At 38.4% G+C, this 21,011-nt stretch overlaps 1 protein-coding gene across 3 annotated transcripts in view; it reads left to right on the forward strand.

The window, feature by feature from the left end:
• Positions 1 to 21,011, forward strand: part of UNC5C (unc-5 netrin receptor C) — a 351,929-nt gene that overhangs the window by 297,788 nt on the left and 33,130 nt on the right. For 2 of the 3 annotated variants that reach the window (XM_038582098.1, XM_038582100.1), the window contains 5 exons: positions 3,571 to 3,627; positions 5,623 to 5,814; positions 6,509 to 6,853; positions 9,701 to 9,788; positions 19,288 to 19,456. In XM_038582098.1, the coding sequence (XP_038438026.1) occupies positions 3,571 to 3,627; positions 5,623 to 5,814; positions 6,509 to 6,853; positions 9,701 to 9,788; positions 19,288 to 19,456 (851 nt within the window). The remainder of the gene's footprint in view (positions 1 to 3,570; positions 3,628 to 5,622; positions 5,815 to 6,508; positions 6,854 to 9,700; positions 9,789 to 19,287; positions 19,457 to 21,011) is intronic. The other variant, XM_038582099.1, reaches the window with a different exon arrangement.

Consider the following 21,011-nt stretch of genomic DNA (forward strand, 5'->3'; position numbering starts at 1 on the left):
GCCTCCTAAGTGATGTTTTAGTTCTGTAGCTGCAGAAGTGTTTTGAAAAGGATGGAAAAAGTTTTATAGAGTTGCCTTCCAAAACTCTTTATCAGTGTTTCCATAACAGAGTAAATTAGGGTGTTGAACCATTAGTGAAGTATACTTAATACTCAGTCTGTTTTAAATTTCCCCATGTAGGGAAATAACAGTTTGGCTGGATTGGTCCTCATTGGCTATGAGGAATAATAGTGAGACTTTCGTTTTCTAAAAAATATTTCTTTTATTTTAGAACAACCTCAAATGCAAGCACTTCATCAACTATATTCATACACCTTTTGATAGACATCTCCCAAGCCATGTGTCATAGAAACCATCCATAAAAAACCCTGTCACTCTGTTCCCTTTGCTCTCCACTGTGGAGAAAAAAAAAAAAAAAGAAGCAATCTTTTCAAAATTACATTTGATCACAGGATTTTTCTTTCATTTAGGATAAAATCAGAATGCTCCATCATGGCCCACCAGGCCTGCATCTGGCTGTTCCTCACTCCTCAGAGCCAGCCTCCTTCCTCTTCCTTTTACTCACCTCCCTCCCACCACTCCATTTTTGTCCTGGCTTCTGCATTTACTGCCCTTCTTGTGGACCATTGTTCCCTCCTGATCTCAGTTTGGCTGACTTTTTCTCATTGTTCAAGCTCCAGCTCAAATCTCTTTTTTTTTTCTTTAAAGATTTTATTTATTTATTCATGAGAGACACCGAGAGAGGCAGAGATATAGGCAGAGGGAGAAGCAGGCTCCCTACAGGGAGCCCAATGCAGACTCGACCCCAGGACCCCAGGATCACAGCCTGAGCTGATAGCAGACACTGAACCACTGAGCCATCCAGGTGCCTTCAAATCCCATTTTTTAAAGGCTTATTTATTTATTTTAGAGAGAGAGACAGAGAGAGAACAAGGGGAGGGGCAGAACTCCGAGTTGGACACAGGGCTTGAGCTTATGACCCTGAGATCAGCCCCTGAGCCAAAATCAAGAGTCCCACACTTAACCGACTGAGCCACCGGGTGCCCCTCAGATCCTATTTCAAAAGAAAATTCCTCCCTGATTTCCTAAGTTGGTCATCCCTTTATCTCCCATCACATTGCATTCTTCTGTTCTATTCTTCAAAAGAAATTTTTCAACATCTGGATGATCTTATTTACTATGTTTACTTGTTTATTTTCTGTTCAACTAGAGCAAAAGCAGGGGTTTTTCCCATCTTTTTTGTCTTCGTACCCCATACCTGGAATAGAACCCAGTATATAATAGGGCTTAGGAATATTTGTTAGAAGAATGAATGAATGAGTGAATGAATTCCAGTTCTTGCCTAGAATGAAACAGAAGTCTCAGATGAATACCATCACTCACCAAAATATTTATTGAGTTATGCAGATCTACATAGATATTGGAAAGTTGAGATTAAAATTCAAATTATAATGTTCCTTTTCACTATTCCTTGGTCTGCCTGTCAAGAACAAGGATTCTGTTGGGAAACAGAGTTAAAAGCCAAGGCATGCCCAGAAGTGCCTGGCAGGGAAGAATTTCTGACCATGTTGCATCTCTCTGGAGGGTGTCTTCTCCCTCTGTAAGACATAACTCTTTTGCTTACTCAAGCAGGCCCATGCTGATTCTTATCAAAAATCCTCAGAGTAAACATCAGACCATCCCCAAATATCCTATTTTACACTGGTTTCCAGGCTTTCTAACCTGCAAGAAATGAATCTTTTTTTAAGATTTTATTTATTCATGAGAGACACAGAGAGAGAGGCAGAGGAGAAGAAGGCTCCCCATGGGGAGCCTGATGTGGGACTCGATCCCAGGACCCCGGGATCACTCCCTGAGCCAAAGGCAGAGGCTCAACCACTGAGTCACTCAGGTGCCCCAAGAAATGAATCTTTTGACATCCTTCTATTTAACAGCTTCCCTAGCAGAGTGGCGACATCAGCTACCTCATCTTCTCTGCTAGCAGTGAACTTGTATGATTTTACATCTTTGGGTTTGAAAATAAATAACCTTTCTTCCCGTGCCTTTATATGTCCCAGATGTCCTTTTATTGAGTTCACAGAATACAAATGGAAAAAGGTTATTACCAGACAGAAGTGTTTAAAAATGAAAATCAAACCTAATACATGGACTTAGACAACTGGAATAAGGAATATAATATTTATAAAACTGAGTAGGAGGTTGCAATCATTGCTCTAAAATAAAGCATTAAAAATTAATTCAGAGCAAACTTGTCTGTGCTACAGCAAACCTCTCTTTCATTAAGGTAGCACTGCATGTTTCTCCAGAATTAGTTCCCAAAAATAGGTAAATAGCTTGTAAGAACTGAATGTTCTGCAAACTACAGAAGATCTACCTGAGGCACGATTTGGAGTTACCTTCAGTATTAGAGCATTACGGACCTTTAATTTTGAACCAATTGATTGTAATTCTTGCAGATTCTCTACATTTTTTTGCCCTTGTGTATTACTAGGAAAGTTTAATTCATATGCTTTTTATTCATCTTAATGTGATTAATCCAAATGGTACTGTATCATTGGATCAATTTGTATGTTGCAGAATATTAAATAGTAGAAAACTGGGGATGCTAATTAGAAGTTACACTTTTAAATTTTCTATGGACTTTTCTTTTCAAAAAATTTGTATTCCATGTTGTTAAATGTCTTCTCCCAGTCTTCTTCTTGATGTTATTTTTATCATCATCATCATCATCATCATCATCATCATCATCCCCATCGTATTTCCTACCTTGCAATATATTAAAAAGAAAGAAAACTACTAGTGTTATCTCTGCATTTATTGTTGAGATGAGGTTTTTATTTTTCTCATTTCACACTGTTCCTCTGAAGCCCCAAAATAAACAACCTTATAACCTCTAGGCCCTATTGATTTTTGAATGATTTCAAATAAAAAGCATCCAGTTTCCATTGCATTGACAAACTGCTCAGTCCCTGGGCAAAACCTATTGGATTCCTATTAAATGGAGGGACAAGTAACAACCAAAAATCCAAAACGTGGATTTGAGATGCAGGGAGGAAGGGTGGTCTCTGCTCTGCTCAGTAAGTGGGTATTTAACCTTTGACCAATGATGACAGGTCTTCTTTAGTTCTATTAGACCAAGAGCAAGCTGTTATGATTAAATAAAAAAGAAAAAAACTGCTTAGAGCCTTGCTGAATATGTCCTGGGAATTAAAGCATATGGCAGGGATAAGGAAAAAAGATTTTCCTTATGCTAATGACCCTTGATGTCTGAAATAAATTAGATCCATTAGAGTTTATGCTCAATAAAAGAAAGACTTTAAGCACTCCAAAGTTAGTGACTCGAGACCAGTTTTGCTCTGAAATTCAATCTGCCTACTTATTAATTCTTGGTGAGGCTCCAGAGCAGACAGGAGATGCGAAATCATAATTCTGTACTGAACCAGAATTTTAAAGAACCACAGGTTTCTTTTCCTTTTCTTTTAATTAAACCATTTCTCATGCTTCTTATTTTGTTTCTCTCATTAATTTGATTTTGTTCCCATTTTTGTTTCATTTTTTGTTCTTTTCAAGGTTTCCTTTATCCTATTTCAACTGAACAGAGAACCCAGAATGAATATGGATTTTCTTGTAAGTTTGATGTTTGGTTTTTATGTTGCTGTATAATCATTTAACGTTACTGCCCCCCAATTCAAGCTTACCTTTCTTTGGATCACAGATGTGCACACAGGAAATAGGCGCCTAATATATTCTAACATGAAAAACAAATTAGATTTTCGCTGCTGAGGAGAAGAAAGGAGGGTCATTTTAAGCCTCTGCCAGCTTTAAAATCTATCAGTCTGCCATTCAGAGCTTCAGTCCCAATAGCTGACAAACCATATCATGAAATATGCTGATCTAATCAAGGGCTGGGTTCAAATGCTAAAAAGTAAAGGGCTGAGAAAATGCAGGCCTGTTGAGTTAGGAAACAGGAAGATTGGGTAATTATAGCCTGGGAAAGTAAAACCTTAAGGATTTAGGGCTAATAGTCTGACTGGGGTTCAGAATGCTGCCTCAGGGTCTCAAATACTACCAGGCCACAAAGTGCAGTCGGCACTCAGGAAACAGTGCTCACAAAACCTAGAGTGTTTGGGCTGTCACTGATAGTCTGAAAAGAGCTGTCAGACTTGGTTGATGGGAAGCTGATATTCTGGAAACTCTGGGAAAGGTAATAGTCAAAAAAAAAAATAAAAATTCCCTCACGTACAGTGCATTTAAACACAAAATGCCGAAAGAAAGGGGGCGATTTCCAATAGGAAAATCCTTTATCCTGTCAATGTGTCAAAGAAACCATGACCCAAGAGTTTGGGTGAACCACTGGCGATCTAAATGATGAGTCATTTCCCTATGTGGCCATGAGTCTTAGGAAAGAGGCATAGCTCCTCAACTTTTAGGAGGCCGGGGACTTATATACCTCAAAATTCCTTTTCCCCCAAATGCATGTGTCTGTAGAATAGAGCATAAAAAGGCTGAAATACCAGTTTAATCACCTCTTTCACAGTGAGTGGAAAAGCTTCAGTTAACTTTGCTGAAAATGTTTGTGGGTCACAAAATACCAAAAAAACAGGGACTTCCAGGTGTCTATGGAGTTCTGGAAAGGTTTCATTTCGTTCGTTTTGTTTCAATTATCAACTTCTGTCACCTTTTGCAGTTGGATCGAAGCATGCTCTCTGCCACCAAGGCAACATGCAACATTTACAAGAATTTTCCTCTCGCCTTAACCAGAAACAGACCTCCAGCTGACTGCACACTGTGTTGGTCAAATGCTTAATTACCTTCTGGGGTAGTGTGACCTTTCTGATCACTGAACCAGGCCTTTATCTTACCCAGTGCACCGTATGGACATATTTGACTCCATAACGAGGAGCTCAAATGTAAATCTCTAACCAGGGACCGTGAGACACTCACGGTTCTCCGAGGTAATACTGAATCTGTATCAAAAGCCTGGAGTTATCGGCATTGACCTCTGCTTCCCAGATCTGAGCCTTCTGAAAGCACACCTTTCAAATCCAACATGTTTGCTTCTGATATTTGTTTTGCTTACTTAGGTATACCATTCCCACCCACCCCTTCCTTGATTTAGGGTAAAGCAAGAAGAGTGCTATGGAAAGTAATTTTATGACTTGAAATGACTTAGGAAAATATTCTGGTTCAATAAATATACAGATTCAGAACATGCCAGATATTTCTAACAGAGTATTTATGTTTGTTTTTAGAGAACTATCAGTGAATTCAAAGCAGCCTTCCAAACTTTTTCACCTGAAATTAGTAATGAACTTTTTTTTCCCCTGTGGGTTGTGATGATTTCAGTTCTAGTTTCTTTTTTATGCCTTCTAATAAATGATCTGTTATGCTGCCCAATTTAAGATAGATTAGTGGGTGAATAGATGCAGAGTGAGAAAAGAAAAGAAATCAGAGATAATTTTCCACTGAAAGGCCACAGTTGTTTTATATAGCGTTTGAAATAGATTTGAAATTAACCTATAAAAAGAGGCAATAAATGTCTGAAAAAATTACAGTGATATGGATGTGTACTGTGGGAAATTTCTCTAAGCAGTTGGTCCAATGTTTCCTTGTCCTCCCCAGCTGCTCCCGACTCAGATGATGTTGCTCTGTATGTTGGAATTGTGATAGCTGTGATAGTTTGCCTGGCCATTTCTGTAGTTGTGGCCCTGTTTGTGTATCGCAAGAATCATCGCGACTTTGAGTCTGATATTATTGATTCTTCGGCACTCAATGGAGGCTTTCAGCCTGTGAACATCAAGGCAGCAAGACAAGGTCAGTTCACATTGCTCTTCACACCTGTGATTTATGCATGTCAGCAACATCCCTGTGTGGTGTCAAAATCAGTGACATTCAGGTCATGTAGCTCAGCTGGAACATAAGCTCCATGAAGACACAGATTCGGGTCTATTTTATTCATTATTCTGTTTATTTCATTCATATAACAAACTAGAAGTGGCAAGGTGCACAAATCTTTTTTTTTTTTTTTCTTAACTGGTTTCTGTGTCATACTTTTAAATTTTCACTTTAGAAATGTACACAGATTGGTCAAATGAATTTTTCTTCTTTTTTTTCTTTTTGCCTTTTGACAAGACAGTTTGCATTAATATGAATATAGTGGTATATAGATCGATGACTCAAATCCAGTATAGACAAGGGAAACTATTCCCTAAGTCGCTGAGTGGGAATGACTATCTTTGAATCCAGTTTCTTGAAATAGCTAAATACCTTAGGGACAATGAGTAGACTACAAAGCAAAATATAGAATGGACTTGTCTTTTTGGTAGCCAGTAATACAATGGGTCACAGAAATCTAATTGCCCTGTTTTCAACAGGATCTTAAAGTCTATACATTTCTAATATTCACTGAGTTCATTTGTTTTTGGCTCCAAAAGCATCAGGGGGAGCCTGACTAATCGATTGCCCAAATGGAGAATGCAAATGGCCTTCCTTTCTCTTTCTCACTTAGATCTCCTGGTGGTACCGCCAGACCTCACATCGGCTGCAGCCATGTACAGAGGACCGGTGTATGCTTTGCATGATGTCTCAGACAAAATCCCAATGACTAACTCTCCGATTCTGGATCCACTGCCCAACCTGAAAATCAAAGTATATAACACCTCGGGTGCAGTCACCCCCCAGGATGACCTCTCTGAGTTTGCATCAAAGCTGTCTCCTCAGATGACCCAATCCTTGTTAGAAAACGAGGCCCTGCATGTGAAGAATCAGAGTCTCGCAAGGCAGACTGACCCATCCTGTACCGCATTTGGCACATTCAACTCTCTCGGGGGTCACCTTATTGTTCCTAATTCAGGTAATTCCTAGAGGCTTAAATCTCTGGATCATGAAAACGTATTTTGGTACACAAATCTTTTTTATTTGTTGGTTTTCATTAGGCCTGAAAAGTTAGTTGTAGCCTAATCTAACCCGAATCCATTTTTGATGTAAATCAGCATTACTTCAGACAAAATCAGCGAAACCATTCATCTTTCTCCAACTGACTCTGAAAGCGCTTCCTCTAGAAATATTATACTCACAACTTTCTGCCAAGGTGTAATTTAGAACTGTCATTGACCTTCTTTTTAATAGAGCTTCAGAAGGCAACAGCCAGCCAGAAGTGCTCACTGTTGTCATCAGACTTTAAAAGGACAAATTAATTAGAAAACATATTAGTTGGTTCACTTCCAATTTACTGTAGGAAGCAATACTTCAGAATGCTAATTTTTAGATCAGAGGACACTATGGTAGACATCAAATCTTCATTTATTAACTTAACTCTTTATGACACAGTCTTCAACCTCAAGGTATTTGTAAGGTACTGAGTCCCACTTCTGATACATCTGTCTGGAATCCCAGCCATATTATGTCTAGTATATATTTGTAATATAATTGAATTTTCAGCTTGTCATTTAGTTATCTGCTTCGAAAAGGTAAGTCTCATAAAGGTCTTACGTGGTGAGTTTAAGTTAGTAACTGATAATGTTTGATTAAAGTTTGATATTCACTAATCACTAATGAGTTTGCCCCTATTGGTTGTAAGAGGGTTAATGGATTCCTCTGTGAATCTACCTTAGCTCTTTTGGACAAGACTGAGTATTTTGCAAATACAGCAATAAGAAACAATTTGATTGACCTAAAGTCCTCATGTAGCATAAGAAAATGAGATAATGTATAAATAGCCATACAGCCGCGTAATATACAGAACCAATGGGTCTGCAGATCTGAATATGAACTTGTCGTTGATTCTTTCTCTTATTCAGACCCCCATTTCAATGCCTTGCCAGTTTGTCACACCATCCCTTTAAAAGTATATTTAATGAATTAAAATCCTTCATGGAGTATCATTTTTCTTTTTATCTCTACATTTTACATAGCTGAAATCATACATTATATATGCTTTTTTTTCACCTTTTTCTCTTTAATTCTCATGCTATTGTATGCTCTTTAAAACCATGACTTAAAATCTATTTTTAAAGTCTATCAAATGAATAGATCAAAATATACTCTATGGGGCATTTACTGCTTAAACACGATATTATCCTCAAGACAGGGCTTTTTTTTTTTTTTTTTTTTTCATGAGATTCACTGGATTTTACCTCTGCCTCCCATTTCTACACCTGTCACTTTTTCACATATGAATTATTATAAAGCTTTCTGAAGTGGAAAGGAGGGAGGTAGCATGTATTAAACAGTTTCTATGTACGAGGCATAGTGATTTACACACAGTGTTTTATAAGAAGTTACCTAATCTGTGTCAGGCCTTACTCTTACTTGACATTCATAATTTTATTTCATTCCTATAACAAAAAGGTACATTTTATTGTTCCCATTAGAAAACATAAAACTACCAAGAGTTGGTAGGCTCATGTGTGGCCTTCCTGCTTCACTCTGTGCCTCAGCAAACCATTCTGTACCCGAGGGTGACATTCCGCTTCCCACGGCACCACGGCTCTTATGTTACTTTTCTTCTCAAGGCCATGATTCACTATTTGCAACCAGCTACACAAAGGCCTTTGAGTAACTATTCCTCCTTAACTCTCCATTCTTTATTCTTGAGACTTTCCAACACAGTCGGGCAAGTTTCCTTATAGCCCTGTGCTCATTTGTCATATTCCATTTCCTTGCTAATTAAGTTATAAGCTACTCAAAGACAGGAACATTATCTTACTTCTTGGCATTCACAGTTCTGCCAAACACTGTACTCACAGTGGAGCTCCATAAATTTTTATCGAGCTGAAGATAAACCACATTTATTGGGATAAAATCATGGAGGCAAGTGTCTTCAAGTTGCCACCCACTTTGCATTATTCTTGGAGACAATGCTGCCGTGTTGCAAGTCACTTCTTAGAGCGGGTCCACAGACCACCACCACTGGTGTCCGCTGGCGACCACTAGCAGTACAAATTTTGTGGGCCCCTGAGTCAGAAACTCCCATGATCTGTGTTTTAGCAAACCCTGCAGGGGATTCTGATACAAGCTCCAATTGGGAAGCCCTGTTCTAGGCCCAGATAATTTAGGACAAAGCTTGATCCCCTAGTCCTACAACATGGTATCAGTTAGCAGCTATGTAAAAACCTGCTTGTTCTGCTATGACTAAAAGCTAGCAGTTGTCTGTTCATTTTCTAGAGTTATGTACGATGAAAGAAGCTCTTCACCAATTATTACTCTGTTACGGAAAAACACTGATGCTAACCAGATATTCAGAAAATAAAAAAAATAAATGGTTTTTTGATATCGTGGAGGTTAGCATTTTCTCTGACTTTGAATTTTGTGGGGATTTTTTTTTCTTAAATTAGAAATGATGCATCATTACAGCTGTTTGAAATTTTAAGAGCGGTTATTGGTTTTTCCCTCATTTTACAAGGAAAACAACAGTGGAACCATCTGTCTGTTCCTTAAATAAAACGAGAGTTTAAAAAATTACATCATTCCTTTGAGTAATTCCATAACAGTTCAGAGAAAGCTGTGGTAAAAAATAAGGCCGATAAGGAAGGAGAGCAGGGCCGCTCTGAATATTTACATGTCTTTAGAGAAAAGGCAGGCTTGTGGCTACATGGCCACAAAATCTCCTCATTCCCTTTCACGTGCTTCAAAGGCATTCTGTGAAGTTTTCTTTTGATTCATAGGTCTTATGTGACTGCTTTTCTCTTTTGCTATTCAGGAGTAAGCTTGCTGATTCCCGCTGGGGCCATTCCCCAAGGGAGAGTCTACGAAATGTATGTGACTGTACACAGGAAAGAAAATATGAGGTAAATATGCTTTTTCTGGTGCGCTTGACTTTATCAATGTCTGACCTGGAGGAGAATTGTGCAATAGAAAGAATAAACCCAACATATTTTTGTCTTGAGTGCCCTGCTTCCAGCATACCTTTTTTTCCCCTCCTAGACCTATAAAAGGTCAGCTTCTCTTTATCTTTGAAGCTTCAGACACTTTGGCAGATCTTGAATATGGGCCAAGGGCCAGAGATCTTTTCTCAAGTGGACATGTGGCCATTACAGCTGGAAAACTGGCCAGGGTTGTGATCCATAGATCTAGAGAAATACGTGCATATAGACACCGAGATGTCAGCTTCATGTGGCCTGGCTCAGGAATCCAGCCCGTTCCTATTATAGGGTCAAAGGTCACAGAGATTAGCCAACTCCTTAACCTCTGACCTGCCTTCCCCATGTCAGCCTAGCACTTGATTCTCACAGCTTCTTCTTTTGGTGACTCCCCTTAGCGTGTTATCAACTTCCCATCTTACATTTAGCCCTTATAAATTCCATATCAAACCTCTCTATGTGGATCTAGGATTGATTAAAACTAGATTGAATCTTGCGGCTTTGTTTTAAGTGTGTCATAATCATAAAGATGAAGTGATTTTAAGTAAAAATAACAAGAGGAGTTTAGAAGTCCTAAATTTCGTTTTTCAGTCTGGCCTCTAACATGTCTAACAACGGTCTCTCTTGGTTAGTTCCCACATAAACGTGTGTATTAAATAGTGCTTTAAAGGCCTGACTGATTAATGCTTCTGAAGTACACTGAGATCTTAAAATAAAAGACATTGTTGAAATGAAGATCCTTACGTGTAATTATCATTGTTTTTCCCAAGGGGAAAGGCATCGGCTCTTCAGCCCTGAGCTCCAAATACAAAGCGTGAGTGACAAATGTCGAACTAGGTTATCATTATAATGCATTATACTTTCTGTCTTCCCTCTCTCATCCTCAGAAAAACATCCATTTTTAGTCTTGTTCTTCAAAAGGCGAAAAGCTCTTTTATCATGCTCTCAGGTGGAGATATTGGCATTTATTATCTGGAGGACCTAGAACTTTTTTTCCCCCCTCAGGTGGTGTACTTCCACCTACACAGACTTAGCCTGGCTAAGAAAACCAGAGTTCCTTGAGCATTATCCATGCCTTGAATTTGAGCAACAGAAAATTACTAAAAGACTCATGTTTACTCACATCAAATATTCATTTTTTCCATTCTCAGTGCAAAGTAACATTCACAGGCCCTCAGCGTGCCCTTCTTTTGCAGCAGGAGAAATAAGATCAGCAAACTCAAAGATCCCTGTATATGCTATCTTCTTCTTCTTCTTATCCAAAGGCAAGCTTAGCCAAGTATGTCCCTCTCTCAAGGCCTTGGCCAACATGGACCTTTTGCTTAATCAGAAATGAGTATTGGCTTGCGCTTTATGCTGAGAAGTGAGGAGGTGTTGTGTCTCTTAATGTCCAGCCGATCACCACCATCACACCTTAAGGGGCAGCTTCAGGGGCCTGCTGGGGCTGCAAAGTGTGATGCTCTTCCTTCCCATGGCATAGCCAGTACCCTGGCCAGAATAACTGCATTTTAGAGGAAAGAAAGAGGAAACAAAAATTGATAAAGCTGGACACTCTCGCTTTGAGTTTCCTCTGCCTTTGACTCTAAAGAAAAGGAAATTCTAAACCACTTCTCATCATCCCCCACCACGCCCCCACCTGAAGTTAGGTTCAAGGGGAATTACTCTGTTGAACTCTGGGCATCAGAGAAGTTCCGTTTATAAAAATGAAGCTAGGGAAACCCCAAGATCTCAAAAGAAAATATGCACAAGAGGCCACGAAACAAGGACCAAACACAAGAAGATATCTGTGTCAAATAATGAGAAATTCCTCTCCTCGCTTATTTTCTGCTGTGAGCTAGATGTGTTTTTCTTATAAAAACACAATGACAGGATCGTGTTTTAGGATGTATTAATAATAGAAGGCATAGTACCATTTATTCACCCTTTTAATTTTATATATTCTTCACTACAACTCCGTGAGTCATGATGAGTCCCAATTTAAAGATCCAAAAACTAGTGCTGGGGCGGGGAGAACAAGTCACATAGCTGACTCTTCACAGTTAACAACAACTGAGGGGAGGCCAAATTCACAGCCAGGTGGTCTTGCCGTGAAGCTCCTCTGCTGCTCCCTCATGAGCCATTCCTCCTTGGTAGATAGCGCCAAGGCACACTGAGCCTCTGCTTTTTTTTTTTTTTTTTTTTTTTTTTTTTTTAGCCTCTGCTTCTTACTCTAGTGCATTCTTGAACACAGTTTCTTTCTGCTGCTCACTGAGGACTCTTTCTATCCTCACATGATCCGAGATAGAACTTCCAAAGAAGACATGGCGAAGACATCAGAAGATACAAATGTTACTTCATGTCATTTAGAGGACAGTTTTGATCCTTCTACTCCATTTTCTTTCTCTCCGATTCCCTTTATTGCATCCCAAACTGGGTGTTTTTCCAGCTGGATGGCATCCAGCTGGTCATCTGCTGATGTGAACTGTCTAAAGGGAGGAGTGAACTTAATTATATGTGGCAGAGTAGATGTGACAAGGGGGCCTTATCGTTACTGAACGTGCTCTGAGAAAGCCCTGGATGGCAGATGAGCAGCCTAAATGAGCTGCAGAGATGGGACAAGCTGTCTCTGACAAGGGAGCAAAGCTGCAAGGCCTTGCTCATGATTTCTACCTCTCCTGCTTTACAGATCTCAGGAGAGGCCGCAAAGCCTCTGTTGTCCCTATGGATACAATTTCCCTGATTAATGGCACTAATGTGGACCTTTTTGCCTTGTTTTCAGTAGCAGTTTAAAAAAATGAGTCTGACTCAGACTGAAATTTTGCTCTTTGTCATTTCTTATTGAAGAAGAATCTGAATGTTAATGTTAATTTTCCCTTTCTTTGTATTCTGTCCCTGCTTAGCAGTTTTCTCAAAAGGCCAGAAAAATCAACTTAGACATTCCAAATATAAAGGTAAATAGAACTCTTTTGGTAAACCGTGGGGAGCCATGAAATGTCTGTGAGGGGCCGAGTAATACAAAAATAGCAGTGCATTTTAAAGATTGAACTGGTGAAGAAGGTAGGCTGGATGAGTTGGTGGAGGGAACAAGAAGACTCCTCAGAGGTTGGCTGCTTGGTTGGGCTGCAGCAATAAACTAGATGTGAGAAGAGAGGGGAGGAAACCAGGCCTGAGTCCAGAGGATGAAAAGTGAAATATATTTCAGGAGAAAAAAAAAAAAAAAGATTTCACCACCAGTTAGAAGTGTTGCAGAAGAGTAACAAAACACAATGTGTACATGTAGGAACCAAGCATTGGGCACTGGGAAAATTGTGAATGCAGCTGGTTCAAGGGGGAAGGACAAATTCTAATCTAGATGTGGGCGGTGTGTGTGGGTAAGGATATGGGATCCATGATGGCCATGCAGTTGGAGAGTCACCAGTGAGCGGATCCTGTGAGGGGAAAAAAATGCAGAGGCAGAAAGAAGAGAACAAGAAAAAGAGCTTTGGGAAATATTCCTATTTAAGGTTTGGGTGTGATGAACCAAGCTGAATAGAACACATAAAGATGAGGCAGATAAATAGAGTTTGCATCTGGCATGGTGCTTAATACTGAGCAGCTCCTCAATGAATTATTTTTGAATGAAAGAATGAATGATTGTAACTATAATAGAGAAAAAAAATCAAAGGTAAAGAGAGTTTCAAGATGGTGAAGTGGTTGACATGGGTCTTATTAAAATTAATATGTAAACAAAGAGAATAACACAAAAAAAAATCATTGGATTTGTCAACTGAAGGACATTGGTGGCCTCTAGGGTTTTTTTCAGAGGATACAATCCCAGTTAAGAAGGGTTCAAGGTGTGAGTTAGTGGTGAGGCAATGGAAACTATTGTATAAAGGTACTGAATATAAATAATAAAACAGTATGTTAGGATAGTGGACCAAAATTCTCTTATGTAAATAATCATATAGCAGAAAGTTTTAATTTATCTTAACACATTTTTGGAACTGGGTAAAATAGTAGTTGACATTATTATTTCCCAGTGAAACTCACTGATATTCCCCTTTTGAGTCTTCAAGTCATTATTTCAACCTACAGCTGTAAAACAGCTACAGATAGGGGGAAGAGAGTGGAGTCCAGGTATATTTATATCTTATTCTCTCACTGTTGTCCACAGTGTTCATACACTGCAATCCTACTTATAAAGAAATGATTCAAGGTGATTTATGAAAACATAGTCTCTATAATGGGAGTTAAAAATTGTAAATAAGTGGATGAAAAAAAAATGAGAAAAAATAAATTTTGAAAAGATAACCAAGTTAGGTGGGCAATTAAAGTGTAAAACATTTGGTATAATTCCCAGTATATTCCTTGGTAATAGGTATGAATTTGCTATTCCAAAGCTTTTAAGAAGGAAGCGTGGTTAAGTTACAAAATCCATGTGTCTATGAGGAAAAATATGCCCAAAAGAAGTTCAATTATTTCTCCTTTCGTTCTACATAAAGAAACATTTCTTGTTAATACAGTGAACAACATCCTTAAAATAAACACAGCAATGAGTTTTCATAGGGCTCCTTCTGTTAGTGTCCCTCAATGTAAGTAGATGATATAAATTCAGTAAAATAATTCCACAACGATTCAGCAATTCAGTCAAGGACAATACTTAACTGTTCTGGCCTAATCCAGGGATAGATTCCAGCTTGTCTAGGGCAATGGTGGCACGCCCTTCAGAGTGACTTGCTTCCATAAATATTTTTTTTTGCTCAATTGAGCTTTTGATAGCAAGTGAGTTAGATATTCCCTGTCAGATACCTAGAGTGCAAATATTTCAAGTTGCCAGTTATATGTGAAACCGTGTGCTTCAAAAGGCAGCTGAGCCTCGGGTGGGATTGTCATCCTGAGGGACCTGACAAAAGACATGTATGTTAATAGAAGGCATCTTGTCTCCACACAGAGGTGGATGGAGACATATGCTCTTCAAGAAGTAATTTTAAGCTTGCTCTAGCAAATAGACCCCCCCAAAGTCTCAAGGTCCTAAACCCAGATAAGCAAACCAAAATACACGGCTGTGTCAGAGAAACCAAATCATTTGTGCTTGAAATCTAGCTTTGCCTGTTACTAGTTTTGAGGCTGTAGGCAAGTGTGTTAATGTCTCTAGATTTCAGTTTCCTCTCCTGGAAAAAGAAGTAATATAAAGACTTACCCAAACTCCCTTACAGGTGTGCCATGAGCAGCAAATGCAATTGCTTTTGTGAAAGTTTTGTAAATTAGGCACTTCTGTGTAGAAGTTATCCTCACTGACAACAGCAGGCAAAGGATGAGAAAATCTCTCTGACAGGAAACTCAAACTCCTCTCTGAGGGACTTTGTCCCGGAGGCTTCAGAATCCATCCAGCATTTACCATATTATCCTCACTGGACTTTGAAAAGCCGTGAAAACTTTATTGTTCATTACCAACCTTCTACTTAATTGCTGCTTCTGCAGCTAATTTTTGCTTTGTGTTCATTTCCATGTCATCTGCAGTTAATATTTAGAGAATGTTTGCTGAAATATCTCAGGTAACACGTGAGTCCTACAGGAGTGGAGCCCTCTGCAAAAACATGAGTCAGATTTATTTATACGTATTTTCTGCTAGTTTTGTCCTGTATATTTTCATGTCCCTTGTTCATGTAAAGAAAGGAGATGTGGAACTAAATGCTCTGACCTTTGGTTTTACATGGTTAAATCTTGATCTTCCCTAAGTCATGCCTTCCAGATATGCTTAGACATGTTTCTGATTTCAACACTCCTTCTTTCATCTTGCAAACAAAAAGATTCTTATCATTATTTCTCCTTTGTTTTTCATTCCCCATTACGAATTCCACTTCACCACTTCCCCTATTCATTACATTCTTGCACCTCACTGGGTTAATAAATTCTTTTGACACCTACTGCCCCTTCCTTCTCTCACTATCCCTCCTCCAAAAATGGTGCCCATCAATATTGCATGCCAGGGGTGTGCTTGGAGAGTACAGGTCTGACAGCTCCCCAACCCAGCAGGGAGGCTTCTCCTTTCTGTTCCAACTCAGTGGTGAGAAGAACCCCTCCTCTTTCTGCCTCAAGCGCCGGCTGTTAACAGCAGAATGAGAGACAGATGTTTCCAATCTCCAACTATATTGCAAGGACCACTTGAAATGGATTCCACTTAAATCTCCTTCCTTAAAAGTTTAATGCTCACTTATCAAAGTACACTTGTAACTAAAAGGTAAGAGTAGTGCTCACGAAAATGTAGCCACTGCTTTTTGCTCCCCCCGCCCCATGGTAGGAAAAGTAGAAATAGCAAGAAGAAGGCTACTGCTTAGAACAGATAGTATAATATTGACTACACCACAATGAAACCAAAACTTCATCATGTACTAAGAGAATGAATTTCAGAGTGGAGGGAAGGAAGAAAAACTGGATTAAGAGGAAATGAAAACGAAGGGATAAAGGGGATGGTAAAGACTTCTCAAGCTGCCAACAACCTTATTATTTCCCAAAGTACCTTTCCAAGTACTTTGATAACTTTGGATTTAATAAAACTTTGTTGTTACTCATTGAGGATGGAAAACAGTCAAGACTAAAAGGAGATAAAAACTTTTATTTTCCGAATAGGAAGAAAGAAAAGCCCTAGGTTGGTAAGATCTTGGTGAAATTTTCGAAGGAGAGGAAGCAGTGATAACCAAGTTTTATTAAGGAGAAAATATGTCAAAATTTAATTGAATTCTTAGAATGAAGGATAGTAATTGTCAAGAGCTAAGGACTAAGATGTGACCTTACTGTGGTTGCCACAGTTTTCACAAGAGACGGGACAGTATTTTACTCACAGCAATAGTACTATCAAGAGTTTTCTCGTTTTAGTGTCACTTCCTAAAACCCCAGTTTCAAAGGGCGATGCAGAAGGGGTCAGATGACATCTACACACTCAGTGGTTGCATTCCAGGAAGGACCTCTGAGCTTAGAGAACCTGTATTTTTATAATGGGAAGTAGACATGTTTACAATTTGCTCCAAAGATAAGCAGTATCTTTATCTTCCAAGGTGATTGCTATACAAGTGTCTTGAAAAAACAGGCAGAAACATGAAAGATACATGGAGAATTGTCTTCCAACACTATATGTGTGTGTGTGTGTGTATATATATATATATATATATATATATATATGTATATATATATCACAAATATTTATGATATATATATATATATACACACACACACATATATATAAAAACAGTTGCCATCTTCACTGAGTGTTAAATTAGGGTAAGCCATAGCTATAAGCTAACTTCTAAATTATTTAGTATTTAATGTATTAACCATAGATTAAAAAAATCCTAGAGGAAAATCCTTTTCAAGTGGCCATCACAATTATAAAGGAATTTGATATGTCTATTGTAATACCTGTGTGAATGAAATGGAAAGATATGAACTGGACAATGTAACGATGTATATTTTATATTTTATATTTGGCTAAACCAATAAATTCTAATTTGATGTGAGGCTAGAGAGAGGTTTCAAGTAGTATCTTTGAAAAGGTCTATTTCTATTTCTATCCTTGCTCTATTCTTATACTATAGTGTTATCTATGATTGGAACCAGAATATAAATGGCAGGCATATCAGATTTATGGAGGATAAAAGACCGGAAGAGTTGGCCAATATTTGGAGGAAAGACATCAATAAGAAATAGATGACCTGAAATTTTCTCTGAAACTGTTAAGGTGAAATTAAATAGCTAAATATAAATTTCTGGACATAGGTTCAAAAGCCATCACTGCAACCACAAAACTATAGAGATTTAGCTTAAGAGCCTTTCATGTTAGGAATACACAGAGTGGTTAGCCTTAACAAATTACTTAGCCTTCTTGGGGCTTCTGTGCCTCATTTTATAAAGGAGAGGCTTAACCATATCATCTCCATCTTCCTGTGTAACTCAAGTGTGCAATAATATTTATAAATACTTGACTGAAAATAATCTAAGGCAACAATTTTGCGAAGCATTGATTCATTGACATATTCCAAGGAAGGAAAATAGTAGTCCTGCTATGCTGCCTATTTGACTATAATATTCATCTCCAGATGCCTCACTTCAGTGAAAACATTGGAACACTAACAGACATATGTATGAGAGCGAAGATACAAATATAGGGAGAGAACTGGAAACCATGCTTTTCTAGTTGAAGTTCAAAAACTGAGGATATTTAGTCTGAAATAAGACTTTAGAGGCATCATAACAATCGCTAAACATTTGAAAGACTCTCATGGCAAAGTGGGGAGAAAGCAGGCCAAAGATACGTGGAGAGAAGTGACAGGAAGACAGATTGTGTTTACCCTAAGAACGTTTTGTAAATTCAAATTGATACTAGATGAGGGGACCCTCAGTAGTAGTGGAGTACAATTTGGATGTGTCTAAAGCGCTATTCATATGTAGCATATTGTAGAGAGGTCTCTACTTTGGAGGGATGGTGGTGTTCGTTGAACCCAAAAGCCCTGCCTCCTTTGAAACTCTGAGTTCTTGATTTCTTAGCCACAATGTTCTGACAGAGTAGTTTTGAGTATTGTTGTTGAGAAGGCATTGGCTTTAGTCCCAGGACTGGCACTTGTTGTACAATTTTGGGCAATCCACTCAATACTTTGGGACTATTGCTTACATATCAACTGATACCTTGGGTTAATTTTTCCTTTTGTTCGTTGATTACAGTCTTATTAGAGAAGGTCTTAAGACAATTTAAAAAAATATGGAAATAAAGAATTTAGATCTTTGAGGTTCTTTCCACCCAGATCCTGCATATGAAGCATACAAGTAGGGAGATTCCATTTTGAATTCTAGAACTATAGAACATAGTTCTATAGTCTGTCTGGTCATACTTGAAAGAATGAATCTGCTCCACTAGCCTGAATTATTCCTGAAAGTCATTTGGAAGAAGTTTAGCTCTAGGGTGTCTTTACTCTGAAGTGATTTTTTTGAAGTATTTCTCAAGTCAGGTCCTAAAAAAAATAAAAATAAAAAATATTTGAAACTCTGTGAGAACAAGGCCAAGTATTATCAGAAAATATGGTATGTAACCTCATAAGGACTCTGTTCCTTCTTGTTCCATCCTAAAAGTATTGGTTCGTGAATTCAGAGGAAATTACCAAACGTAGACCTGTATCTGGGAGAAGGGGATCAAAGAGGTACTGGTGATTCACTATTATAAATCTCTCCAGTCTTGAAAATTAAATAAAGTCTTGGTATAAAGGACATGTCTTCCCATTTAATTCTGCCTCTCCACTCCCCAACCCCAATAACAAAAACAAAACAAAACAAAACAAACAAAAAAACCACACACACACACACACACAAAAACTCCCAGGAAGAAACAATTTGTACAACTTCAGATCTAAAATCACAATGAGAACAAAGTAAATGGATGCTATGGAAATGTCACTGATGCCAATCTCTGCTCTTCTCCTAGGCCACCCATGGAAGACACTCAGACACTCTTGACTCCTGTGGTGAGCTGTGGACCTCCAGGAGCCCTGCTGACTCGCCCGGTCATCCTCACTATGCATCACTGCGCAGATCCCAATACCGAAGACTGGAAGATACAGCTCAAGAACCAAGCAGCACAGGGACAGTGGGAGGTGAGCTTCCCTTGGGATAAAGACAGAACATAAGAGCAATTCATGCAGATAAACTGGAATAATTATGGGAAGGCTTTTATTTTGAAAGCAGAACATGCATGGAATTTTAGCTTGCACTCAAAAGGAGAAAGAGAGAAGGAGAGAGTGATGAGAAGAGAGGAGGGAGGGAGAGAGACTAGTTTCTGAGTGATTTATCTACTGATGGGTAGGCACAGTGAGAATGATGGTCAAGCATTAGCCAACTCCTAGGGAAAGAACATTTGAGAGTCTTACACAAGCCCCATTTGGAACATACATACTGTGTCTTAGGATGGGAAACTTCTATCTTTTTTTTTTTTTAATTTGCAGGGAGAGAAACATTGCACCTGGGTTAGAAAATGGTAGGCATTGTAGACACGTATAGTTCTTCTGAACTGTACTTGGGAAAACAGAAAGGGTGCATCTCCTAAGCTCCACTAGAATGAAGAACACCTTTGATGTCTTAGCTCTCTGTGGCTGTTGCCATCATAACTTAAGGATAGTGCCTCAAACAGATCTCATTCTCTACATCAGAACTCTGCAGTTAGCACTGGAAGTTATGTAGAAATGAATTTGTTTGTTAGATTTACCATGTAAGTTTTACCTAGTAACTAAAAGAACAGCTTGTGTATTTTCATTGTCATCCCTTGAAAAGACAGTTATCTATTGTGTAAGTAGGAAAAAGCCAAATTAAACATTACATTTTAGAATATTCTCAAAAAGCATATTTCAGGAATATGTCTATCAAAAATGTCTAAATTATAGACACATATAATTTATATATAAATTATATAGACTAAAATAGTTTTGAAAGCTACTTCTGTATTTTTGTGTAATCATTATAAAGTATCTAATCCATATATTATCAACTTTGTAATTACTTATAGTTATTTTTCTTTTAGGAAAGAAATTTTGAGGAAAAAATATACAAGAAGATTCAATTATTTAATATTACAAGAAAGAGGAGTATGAGAGTTAGAAGGGTATCCCTGGGTTTACTGTAATTTCCTTCCTAAGGACAGGAAGGATGGCCACATGTGGGGATCACTCCTTGCCAGAGCACCAAAAGTCCAGGACTGAAGTCTAGGTGTATACTTTATGTTGAGTTATGACCAGACTTAACTAGTTATGACTTCCAGTCCATTTAAGCTTGAGATGATTTATCTCAAAAAAGTCCCAAAATCTTAATCTCAGAGTGATTCTAAATTGTTTCCACAAAACTCTGCTTAATTCCCTAATGCCCTATTTCTGGACTTCAGTAATAATAACACTAACAAACAACAATAAAATGAAATAAAGAGATGAGAAAAGTAGAAGAGGGCAGTGCTTAAGAATATACTTACACCTGTGGCAGGGACATGGTGCATCTCTGTTCTCAACTATGTCTTACTGGAGGCTTTCTGTAACATGCTTCATGGGATTTTTGAGGCTTGTCATCACCCTGCTGGAGAAAAAGAGAAAAAAAAAAAGCACTTCTTTTCAGGTGCCTTTGGGGCTAAAATAAACCTGAAGGTATTGAGTTTCTTTCTCTCTTGAT

The sequence above is a fragment of the Canis lupus genome, chromosome 32, assembly GCF_011100685.1.
Source record: "Canis lupus familiaris isolate Mischka breed German Shepherd chromosome 32, alternate assembly UU_Cfam_GSD_1.0, whole genome shotgun sequence".
NCBI classification, from domain to species: Eukaryota; Metazoa; Chordata; class Mammalia; order Carnivora; family Canidae; genus Canis; species Canis lupus.